The following is a 12,651-nucleotide window of genomic DNA, read 5'->3' as shown; positions in this document are numbered from 1 at the left end:
TTGAAAACAGCTTAGCTACCATCACACCCGTGATACTGTAGTTAAACTGATAGCACTGCTGTTAGTCAACCAATTTCCTTTCCTGAACTCTGAATTTCACAAACCGCAGCGTTTTTTGCATATTGTGTATATGGCAATATCCTACACTAGTGTTTCTGCATACAGTATTTATGTAAACAAATTGAAACCTTCAAATTTGCTGTTTTTCAAGAAATGGACAAAACACTGTACTTTTTAAATGATTACATACTGTGTTGTCAAAGTGGACAACCACTTTTTTAAATAGTTTTTATTGGTTAAATATTTGCAAAACATAGTCACAAACATAAAGTGTGACTGATAATAATAAATTATGGTAAAAAAAATGAATCACAAAATATGGAGATACAAGGTTTCAGAAGGAAAGCAGCAATTTTTCTTACAGTTAAGTACAAAGTTGTGTACACAGTATTGAATTATTCACATGTGTAAATAACTTCCACTTATATTTTATGCATATTACTTTGTATTTTTAATTCTGATAATTTAGGTTTTGTATTAATACTGTTTGTTTGGGCGTAACATGTCATAGGACAATGCAACCAAGAATGTTTAAGTAAATCATATGATGTTTTTTTACAAACTTAATGCGAGTGATTTTCACACCATATTTATATTCATCTTTAAAAGAAACAAGTAATCAGCATGGAGATGAGATTTAGCATTAATAGGTGACTCAGTTTTGCAGCTGATGAATTTGCCATTACCAGAGAAAGAGAGAGAGAGAGAGAGCTCATCAGTACTGTTTTCCTCAAAGTATTCAGACACGCATACACTCGGCAGAACCAGCGTTTGTGATACACATCCCAGCTTGCGTCTGAGGACCGTGTGTGTTGCCAGACAGCAGTGTGCAGGTTCAAGGCTTCCTCAGCACATTTTCTCTTTCAAATAAACAGCAAGAGATTCGAGCAGTCAGCATATCCGTTCCATACCCCATCCACGAACACGACTGTCACATTCCTCCAGCGAGTTTTCACAGGAGCCGAGGCCGTCCGGAAATAATGCACGTCTTGTTTTAGTCAAGTGTTCTCAGCAAAACAGTAACTGATGTTTGGGAGGAAATGCTGACATTGAAGAGTGACGCGCTGCAAACTGAAAATAGCTTGCGGATGAAAATATATCATATGAAGCAAATTTATCTGACAAAAACAGAGCGTTTGTTGAATTCGGTACGACCTGCCGAAATAGCCTGTGCTGATTCGACAAGGGTTTTAAAATGGTTTCTTTGTTTCTGTATCGTGAACGTGACGATATTATGTTTTACAAAATAAGGCAGGTATTACCTATAAAAATCAATTAATTTCATCCATACGATTGGATCTTATTGGTGCATGAATTTTGACTCCGCCCTGGCATCCTATTTGTTTTCGGGATCTAGTCTTCTGCTTGTTGGTTAAAAGAGTCGTATTGAGTTGTGTTGCACTAAGACACGCTGCAGTACAGTTTGTCTCTTTTCATTCGTACATTTCTCTATTAAAATCAAGCGCACTAATAGCTTGTGAGAGCAGTGAATGTGTCCTTGCACTCTCTAACCATCCGACATGAGGGATCCAGAGAGCTGTACATCAGCTGACGGCGGCTAATGGAAGTAATCCAAGTTGATTAGCAAACACCAGAACCATCACTTGTCTTTACACCCCGCTGCAAATGACAGTGGAAAGAGTTTCGAGATCGACGTTCAACAAAAAAACGCTAAAACAGGGTCTTAAACTAAATTTTGATTTCCATTTGTATTACCACAGTTTCATTACAAATATCATGGGTAAACAAAGGTTACTATAGTAAGAGTGTGGTAAGATTTGTGGTTACTATGATTGTACTACAAATAAAAAAAGATTTAGTTGCAGTAATGGTTACTATGGTCACTGGAGCAAGGTGCATTTTTTATAATGGATTATGTGGAATTGTAACATTGTAACATTCACAATGTGAATTTGCAATTTTTTTATCCTATTACCAAAATATGGAGCAATTCTTTGTATGTAATTAATTTATTAATAGAGAAAACGTATTCATTTAATAATTATGCATTTGTTTGAAAAAATTTGATCAATAAAAATTTGATTAATAAATTGATTAATAGCTTTTATCTAAACATACAAATAGGAAGAGAAAGGAGAGAAAGGGAGAGAGAGTTTATCGCTCGTGAAGGTTATGTTGGCAGGAGGCTCTACGGAGACTCAATGATACAGCAGAGCGTTTGCCTGCAAGCTTACATGTGTTAAATTCACTCCACCTGCTTTTCCATCTCTGATTCTGCTTCTTTTCAACTCATCTTGCCCTTTCTGTCTCTCGCACTCTTTTAGAACGACTCCTGGGGAAAGCAATACTCTTACGCCCTATTTAAAGCCATGAGCCACATGCTGTGCATCGGGTACGGAGCCAGAGCGCCGGTCAGCATGTCGGACCTTTGGATCACCATGCTCAGTATGATCGTGGGCGCCACCTGCTACGCCATGTTTGTGGGCCACGCCACAGCCCTCATCCAGTCTCTGGACTCGTCTCGAAGGCAATACCAGGAGAAGGTAAAAACTAACAGACATTGCCTGACACTACACTGATTTTAATACAGCTCGCACGCAACACTTTCACACCATTCTAACTTATTTCTGTTGCGCTTTAAAAACAAATGTGTGTGCTTGCAAAGCATGGAAAAAAGACTGAAAATAGGAAAAGATTAGTATAAATGGTTATGTTGCAGAATTTCTCAGAAGATGAACATTAGCGCTGTGGTTACTGCCTTATGTAAACCTTTGAAGAACATGCGTATTTCACCCCGAAAATAAAATTAAATGCGTTTTTTGCTTAAAGCCTTTAATTAAAATAACAAAAAATGATATGCTGTTATGCCAAATTAAACAAAATAATTCTTTATTATCAAAACATTTAAAAGGGAAATAAGAATAAAATAAACAATTAAAATATAATAAATGTATCAATAAATAAATATATAAAAATATACTGTATTTAAATTGTTTAATATTTTTACAAAAAAAAACTAAACGCTACATTTAAATAGACATATACATATTTTGCTTTTTGGAGTGAAATGTGACCTTGACATGTTTCGGTGAGATTTACCCAGCATGCCTGCACTAGTCTAGCGTTTAATCGTAGCAGACTTCAATGGCATCTTGGGTAATCTGTGTCATCATCGTGTATCACAAGCACATTATGAGCTCATTGCTCATGAATCATTCAGGAATGACACCAATATTGATCTGACGTCAAAGAAATTCTACCTCTGTTACACGGATAGAAGGTTGCGTTCTTCAGACAGCATCTGCAGGTCAAGGGCTGGACTCATCCACAGAGTTACTGTATGTAGAGGTGGAAAAAAACTTATTTAATATTTTTATTATATAAACATAATTTTGTCACAAAAATGTATCAAATGGAAAAGGCCTGTTTTTGGATCATCTTCACATTTCTTGTTTTTTTCAAGTTTTTTGAGATGACTGTGCAGTTCTCACCTGCATCAGTTTTAGATCGGATGCAATTGATGCTAGCAGTAGTTCAGTACTACGCTTAAATACAGGATTGTGGTGCTTAAGTCATCAGCTCAGAGATGCCACATTGTATCGATTCCACATCCTGTAAACAGCATGCGACTTCATCTCAAACACACTCTGGGAAAAGGATTGGCAGATTATCCCTCATTGTCTTTGAAGGTTTGTTGTACTGTAAGCAGATCATTATATCGTCTGCTTCCAAAGAGGATTTGTCTCAAGGGAATGACACTGGCAATGCAGTGCAGAGCAGCTTTGTCCCAGGGGAGGAGGGGCTTATCTCATGTGGATTTTGTTTGGGTGTTGACCAGACCTGAAAGAGGCGAGTTAACGTCATGCCACAAACACACAAACAACGTTGGTTTTTCATTTACTACTAGTATGGTGGAAGAGAAGAATGAGTTAGGGGAAGGGGGAATGGAAATGTATAGAGTTAAGGGCTCTTCACACCAAAAACGATAACATATAAAGACAACACATAGATAACACCTTTGCACATTTTGGGCATTCTCTCAACCAACTTCATGAGGTGCATTCTGGTATACTCTGTGAGGCATAAAGGCAGTTCAGCTTGCTTAAAGGGATTGTTCACCCTTAAGTTTACCCTTAAACGCGGGATTTCCCATTTCTGATAGCCGTTGTTGATGTTCAAATCACCAAAACAGACACACCACTCCCCCCATCTTTCGCTTTCGTCAGCACTCGGCTCAATCCTGTGCACCTTACTGCTGATTGGCTACAAGGTAGTTTTGGTACTTGGCCCGACTTTGTCTCAACAAGCGTAATTTGAAAGTCGGACACCCCGCCTTTAAGTCATCACGAAACCTGTATGGCTTTCATTCTTCTGCAGGATACAAAAGAAGATATTTTGAAGTATGTTGGTAAACAAACAACAATGACCCCCATTGACTTTCACTGTATTTACAAAACCACTCAAACATTTCTTAAAATATCTTCTTTTGTGTTCCACAGGAGGAGTCATATACACGTTTATAACAACATGAGGGTAAATAAATGATTACATAATTTGTATTTTTGGGTGAACTATCCCTTAAAAAATGATCCCTTTTTCTTTATGCATTCCATCTAAATACAGCAGTAAGTGAGTTTAAAATGACATGAGGCTTATCAAATATTCACTGAATGTTGATTCTTGTGTAAGCTATATTTTGTTAAATTATTTCTTTGTTTTTTGAGTGGCGTATACCATTTTCTCTCCCCTACGTCTCGATTGACAAGGCTATTTAGCAGAAGCCTTTTAGAGGAGGGAATCAGGGGGTTTCCATACGAGCTAATGAGATTCCATTACTAGGGAAAGCAGGGTGCTCCAAACACCCATGGACCGCACGTCCCATCAATAACCCTGTCATGGCCGCCGTGTTCTGGCTTATCAGACTTCCACACATAGCAGCGGTCACCTTGAATGTGACAATGATGCAGCGGGTCTGAAACGGACAAAAGGCTCGCGCTGTCCCCTCGTCGGCTCTTATCTTCCTTTAATATAATTTTTCTGACCTTGCTGTAGTCGTGTGACGTTTCGCACACAGACGCTTCCATTCCATGTAGAAATGCAATGTCACCGCTGTGGTCGTGTCCCCCCGCAATGCCAAATAAAATCTGTCTCCATTGCAAATGGATATTAGATATGGCTCCCCTGACCAGAGATGTGCAAATGGGATTCATATTGAACCGGTTTCTCAGTGGTCACTATATATAAACAGCGGAGGTCAAATGAATGAGCCAATGCCATCGGCCCACCCTGATAAAGAAAAGAGGAACGCTAATATGGCCATTTAAGAAGATTAACCAAGAAGAGTTTCTTGGTCGATTGGCAACGAAGAAGCTTTGTTCCAAAATGATGAGTATTGGTATTAAACTTTATTATAAATAATGTTATACTTATTATTTATACTAAGATTTGTTTATGGTATTACAGTTATTGTTTTCTTATCTATTATCATAATTTCTCTCCAAGTTTATGTAAAAAATTATGTTTTGTGACAGAAAATTATATACCATTTTAACACTAAATAAGCTAATTAATAATAAATAAAAATAAATGAAGTTTTCATATTTAAATAAATTACATTTAGTATTATATAAAAAACGTTTTTATTATGTATGTACACTCACCTAAAGGATTATTAGGAACACCATACTAATACTGTGTTTGACCCCCTTTCGCCCTTCAGAACTGCATTAATTCTACGTGGCATTGATTCAACAAGGTGCTGAAAGCATTCTTTTGAAATGTTTACCCATATTGATAGGATAGCATCTTGAAGTTGATGGAGATTTGTGGGATGCGCGAAGCTCCCGTTCAACCACATCCCAAAGATGCTCTATTGGTTTGAGATCTGGTGACTGTGGGGGGCATTTTAATACTCATTGAACTCAGTGAACTCATTGTCACGTTCAAGAAACCAATTTGAAATGATTGGAGCTTTGTGACATGGTGCATTATCCTGCCGGAAGTAGACATCAGAGGATGGGTACATGGTGGTCATAAAGGGATGGACATGGTCAGTAACAATGCTCAGGTAGGCCGTGGCATTTAAATGATGCCCAATTGGCACTAAGGGGCCTAAAGTGTGCCAAGAAAACATCCCCCACACCATTACACCACCACAATAATTGCATTAATGAGAAATTGAACAGGTGTTCCTTATAATCCATTAGGTGAGTGTATATGCACAATAAATAACATGATTTTGAAAATCAGTTTTTGCAAATGAAATCAATATATATATGGTTTGTGACATAGCAACTCTATTTTTGAACACGGTGTATAGTTTGTGAATTATTATACTGGACATACATAAGAATTAGACCATCCATCCATCCATCCATTTTCTACCGCTTATCCGAACTACCTCGGGTCACGGGGAGCCTGCGCCTATCTCAGGAGTCTTCGGGCATCAAGGCAGGATACACCCTGGATGGAGTAGAATTAGACCAATTTGAGATATTTTACATCTTCTAATCTTCTGAAGTTGATCTCATATACAGTGGGGAACCCATTCCTGATGAAAATAAACCATGTTTTTTTGTGGTAGAACTGTAGTAACCATGTTTTTTTTTTTCGTGCATTGATTGCCATTTGCAAAACCATGGTTTTATTATGTTTTTTATGGTTATTTTGAAGAAACCATGATTTATGATGTTACTCGTGTTTTATAGTTGTAGTATAACCATAGTTAATTTTCATAAGGGGTAAAGCCAATGTGGTTGGTAGGCAGTTCACTAGATTTTAGTAAAAAGCTAACTCATTTGTCCTGAACTCTTTTTCTTAACAATTTGGAGACTAAATTGGAACAAATCTGTCTGTTCTCTCTTACCGTCGGACTCACAGTCGTTACATTTGCAAATATAAGCCTAAGAAAGTTAACTAACACGAGACAACCACACTCCAGCGTTTTCTCTTATCGCTGTCATCTATAGCTTACGGTAGCAGCTCTCCTATGATCAGCCGATCAAACCAGCACAGGGTTGAGATCAGACGCCGATAGTGTGTTTCTAAACTCCTGCACTGACAGGCGTCGTGCCACACGGTGTGCTGAGGGAAGAGCGCCTTCAAAGCGCAAGATCAAAAAGAATCAGCAGGAGAATATTTTCAGTTTCTCTAAAGTGCCTTCAGCGTCCACCTTCTTCACCTGATGCTGTTTTGATGTTTAAGAGTAAACTCAGCAGTTATGGCGCGCCTCACTGCGGGGGACTAGGAAGGAGGGTCTTTGGTATGAATGAATAAATGTAACAGCTGGTATTTGTGTGTGTTTAAGTGGCATCGGTACAACACCAAGCGCCACGTTTATTCACCTGGCGACCCAAAATACAGATACAAAGTGACAGAATAATCAAAGGTATTATGACCGTCTTGTCTGAAATTCCCCCATGGTCTGTATTATCACCCCCCCGCACTAATACACCACCAGGTTCCTTTACAGTTTGAGGAACAAAGCACCTGTAGATCAGATATATTTTCCTTCGCTTTTGTTCCATTGAGAGAGAGAGAGAAAAGCAGGCGCAAGCACCCGAGATGGTCGGGACGGATTGTGTCTGACATCTAATAGAACCCTGCCAGAGCCCAGCTCAGAGTTAATGTGATGGCCGGCTCTGCAGGAAAATTGTTAAAAAGAGAGGTTATAAGCAAACCTAATCTTGACAACGCATTTCTGTTCCCACGCCGGTGAAAAACCTGATCGTCGCTTGGCTTTATGTGCCTTTGCACATGAAAACACAGCCCGGTGTTGGACACAGAAGGAAGAAATAGTAAATAAAAAGCACAGGAAAAAACGGGATTGTTTGTTCATGTTAAAGAGGAACAGCCGATGAATGGTTCGACGGTGGTCCGTGACTTTTTGAAGTGGATATGTAAACAGTCAGTTGACATTGACTCCATGGGGAGGACACTGTACCAGCTGTCATTCCGACACCACTGAAACGTTTTATCATTACCTCTGTGGGAATCATGAAGCCCATGTAAGCCAGCTTTATCAAATCCCCTCAGGAGGAAGTGACTTTTGCTGCTCTTGCGGTACAAACGCTATCTGTGTTATGAGCCAGATGCCCAAAAACAGCTTGTCTTCTATATGGTTCTCAATACCTCTGACTTTTCTCTTAAAGCCGATGTTTCACCTCTGAAACGGTGCGATGTCCAAGTCTCACTTCTTTGTGTGAATCAATGCAATGCAAATAGAGAAAAGCTTTATCTGGCCAGACAGACGCTCTGTAATCAATGGAGAACAAGAAATGACAGATTTGTTTTGCACCATCTCGCCTGCTGTTTTAACACGTCATTGCCGTGACTAGAGTTCACAGCTGTAGAACCACAGCCTGTAAGACAAGAGTTATTCACAGGTGTTGTGACAATCCATCAAAGTAAACACACTGATCCCCCGATTCTGCTGTGTGTGTCTGTCCTTTGTGTGTGTGCATGCTTGCGTGCATGTGTGTGTGTGTGTGTGTGCGTCCGTGCATGTGTGTGCGCGTGTGTGTCTCTGAGCCAGCTCTGATTAAATTAAATTAAAATTAATGAGGTTCAGTTTGAGTCCCTATAGTTGTATTTTCCAGTTTTTCAGTAAGTGATCATAATATTGTCACGTTAACAGGGATAGTTCACCCAAAATTTAAACATATATGACTTCTGTAAAACACAAAAGAAGATATTTTAAAGAACGTTGGTAACCAACCAACATCAGATCCCATTTACTTCCACTTTATGGAACCTAAAATATATTTTGTGTTCTACAGAAAAAAGTCATATAAGTTTTATAAAATGTGACTGAATGAATAATTACAGAATTTAGATTTTTGGGTGTGAACTATATCCCCTTAGTTAAATAATTCAAAAGCATTCATATTAAAATGAAATAAGACACAGTGTGTAAATAAAAAACGCTGTTGTGTTTCAGAAACCTCATATCTCCATGTTTTGTGATTTTTATTTTTCTGCACTAAATAATAATAATAATTTTTCTCTTTTTGACTGTCACTGGGTTTTGTGAATAACTATCCAATAAAATGTATTTTAATGCTTGTCAACGTGGACAAAACATTATTTAATCATTTAAAAACAACACTGTTTTTGTTATTTGAAAAATAGAGAATTTGGACATATAAGGACATTTGGGAAGGACAGTGTTGAAATGTGATGTTGACTATTTTTTATGATTGTTACACCTTTCATCAGAAGCAGTGCAAGTTTTACATGACTTGACATTAAAATTGAACATAATGTATAATAAAAATTTCTGCACATCAAGACCAGAAGCCTTTACAGTGAAAGCAAACAGGCTGAACTTGAATTCCCTGTTTGTAACACAATACTTTTTAAAAGCATCACTTATTTGTGCATTACATGCGGAACTGTTAAAAGTAATGTTCTGTCTCTCTTGGTGCATTTTTTTACTCACTTTACTGAATCTAAACTTTTTGATGTGCTTAACAGACATGCTACATGTCTGTATAAAGGTTTTCTGTGTGTGTGCTAGTGCATAGACATACTAGTAAGAAACCCCATATCAACTTGCTTTTCTTTTCCCTGATACCCAATGATTCATCACATCTCTCTAAGATGCTGTTGAAACTCACTCTGCCACCATATGGACAGACCTCAGGTCAAAATTACTCATTCTGAACGTCAAGCGTTGACTCAGACCATTTCAGCTCATAAGCGTTTCCCCAGCGTGTGCGCTAGCCCCCTGCATCAACATCCTGCCGTGTTCTGCTTTTGCATCTAAAACACAAAGTCTCTTTAAGATTGAAATCTGTCCGGTGGAGCTAAAGCAGTCTCTGTTGTCTTTGAGTCTCACAGTCTGAAAGCATCAGCATTCAGGCTCTCTTGTGTTACAGACAGGGATAAAGACTTGCTGTCCAGACTTTAAGTAGCCCTGCAGGGTCCAGCCCTCGAGAGAGACAGAAAGCGTAAAACATTAGTGCAATTGCTTGCTGCTTGTCCAAGCCATTCAAAGCCATTTCAGTCACTTTGAAAAATGACAAACTGTGTAGGACAAACACAAAATACGTCATGTTTCAGTGTGTGTGAGTGTATACAATAATTGTGTTTGTAATAATATTTTCAGACCCTGATGGTGAAACTGATTCTCCCACACACCGCTAAATAAAATTATTTGATAATACTAAAGCATATACAGGGTCATTTGTTTATAGTCATTGAATTACAATATCAAATAAAAGGTACAGTTGTGAAAACAGTACTTTTATTTTGCTTTGATTGTGTAAACTTAAAAATGATATTGTGGCATTATGTTTATAACTGAGAAGATCATTTGGAGATTGGTGATGCAGCGTTTAGTGAGAAATATAGATATTTTATTCCTTTGTTAGGTTATTTTGAATTTTAATTTTAATTTATTTAAATGTTTTGTTAAATTGTTAAATTGGCTATTATAAATTTGTAACCTAACTTAAAAAAAAAAAAAGTTTTCCTGTCGTTAGAGCATGGCGCTCACAATTCCAAGGTCATGGGTTTGATCCCAGGGCAATGCACATGCTAATAAACAATGTGTTGTATAATACAAAGTTGCTTTGGATAAAAGCGTCGGCCAAATGTAAATATGCCCCTTTTTAATTCTACTCTGAAAGTCCCACTGCATTCAATACTTTTATCACTTTATAACTAATCTATAAGCATTAAAATAACACACTGTTGGTAAAAGTTTTTTTCCTTTGATGATAATTTCCTTATACTATATAATGCCTTAAATGTAACTATACATCCTTGCCGGATTCATGAATATGCAAATTAGTTCTTGCCTCCATACAGAAATAGAGAAAACACTCTCCAATGGTATAACATGATGAATTTGCACTTGCTTTGTCTTAAAGCAAAGGGCGTATGGATCCCTCATCCTTTATAAGAACGGAGTTAACATATCTAAAAGGATCTATTGATTTATTATAAATAGAAGTTAAAGAGCTGTCTAGATTTAGAGCGGATCAATGATTCAGTATAAATAGATTCTTCTCAAACTTTAATGTCCTGTGACGATATGTAGTGGGCGGCCTGTGTAGGTAAAGACTACATACGTCAGTTACATTTATAGTCGGTAACAGATGAAAGGTAACTGAGAGCAGGTGTCAGGATGAGACATCCCCATAGTGATTTCATCAGCTGAATTGACAAACGGGAAGTCTGCAGTCGTGCAACACGCACCACCTGCTCACAGCCGGCACAATGGGTGTGCATACACAAAATTTATCTAAAAAGATCTCGCAAATCATGCACGAATTAAAAATGTTGATTTGAAACACATACACGCACAGAAACATTTCATCGCTCATTGTTTGCTCCTAAAAAAACGAGAAGGTTTGAGGTGATGTTTCCACCGAACAAGCACAGATCTCACTCACTTGCATTTTAAGCATTTGTGTTTTTCTCTTTCAGTACAAGCAAGTGGAGCAGTACATGTCTTTCCACAAGCTTCCGGCCGACATGCGACAGAAAATTCATGATTACTACGAACACCGTTACCAGGGAAAGATCTTCGACGAGGACAGCATCTTGAACGAACTGAACGACCCGCTCAAAGAGGTGAGATGCAAATACCACTTAGCATTACTGACCTGGAGTCAGAGCTAATACTGTATGTGCAAGGGTCCATTTGTACCCAAGTATCTCAGACTGAAAGTGCTGATCTAGGATTATCTTCCTACCTGTCCCATTATCATTTTCATGTGGATATAAACAGAAAACAACTTGTTTTAGATAAAAAGTCTTTAATTAGTTCAATTAAATAATTTATTATTTCATTAACCCGTTCTGACAATTTACAAATCTGTATTATTGTTGCTGGTTATTCATTATTCATTCTCTCAATTACGATCATTATTTTGTCTTTGTTTATTTATTTCTCTTTGTTTTTTACCCGGTGTAGTTCTGATAAGGTTTGTATTGTAAATATGCCAGACTAAAGGTGCGGTATTTTTTCTAATGAAACATTTTTATCTAATGTTATTTTAAAATAATCAAAGGAAATAAAAGGATTTATGGTTATTTATTGAACATTTCGAACAATGCACATGTGTTATTTTTGTGAAACATTTTCTCTGCAACTTAAGACAGGAGAACAAACACATATCAGCAAATCATCTGTCTGCATGTGTCGTGAGATATCGCTTGTAGTTTAGGACCCTGGAGACACAAGTCCTGCAGTCAAAGGAGCTGTCGAATAAAAGAAACAGATGGAGATGAACAGAGTTTTTAATTGTTGAACAGAGCTTAAAACTCATCAGTCTGTTGAAAGAAATATGAAGTAAACATTTCGGGTATATCTTTATTTTCTCATTTATGCACATTTTTGGACTGAATGTCCGGTGGTAACTAAATAGGAGCAGACGAGGAAAAATATGTCTTTCATGCATATAACACAGAATATTGGAATAGGATCATTTAAGAGTAGACATTTTAAGCTTTCTTTAGACATACATTCATGCCTTGAAAATAATGAAGTATTTTAAGTTTCAAACAAAATCAAACAAACAAAAGTGAGGTAGTTGCAGCTGTCGACATGGATGTTAAAGGGAAAGTAATAAAAAAAAGAGTGGTAAGAGCATTGCGTTAATAACGCAAGGTTGTGGGTTC

At 37.6% G+C, this 12,651-nt stretch overlaps 1 protein-coding gene across 2 annotated transcripts in view; it reads left to right on the top strand.

Annotated features, from left to right (window-relative positions):
- The window catches only part of LOC130407701 (potassium/sodium hyperpolarization-activated cyclic nucleotide-gated channel 1), a 76,807-nt gene that overhangs the window by 42,822 nt on the left and 21,334 nt on the right, over nucleotides 1-12,651 (top strand). For both annotated transcript variants that reach the window (XM_056730852.1, XM_056730853.1), the window contains exons 4-5: nucleotides 2,346-2,564; nucleotides 11,455-11,601. In XM_056730852.1, coding sequence (XP_056586830.1) covers nucleotides 2,346-2,564; nucleotides 11,455-11,601 — 366 coding nt within the window. The remainder of the gene's footprint in view (nucleotides 1-2,345; nucleotides 2,565-11,454; nucleotides 11,602-12,651) is intronic.

This window comes from Triplophysa dalaica, chromosome 19 (genome assembly GCF_015846415.1).
Source record: "Triplophysa dalaica isolate WHDGS20190420 chromosome 19, ASM1584641v1, whole genome shotgun sequence".
NCBI classification, from domain to species: domain Eukaryota; kingdom Metazoa; phylum Chordata; class Actinopteri; order Cypriniformes; family Nemacheilidae; genus Triplophysa; species Triplophysa dalaica.
This window is presented reverse-complemented; position numbering and strand designations above follow the sequence as displayed.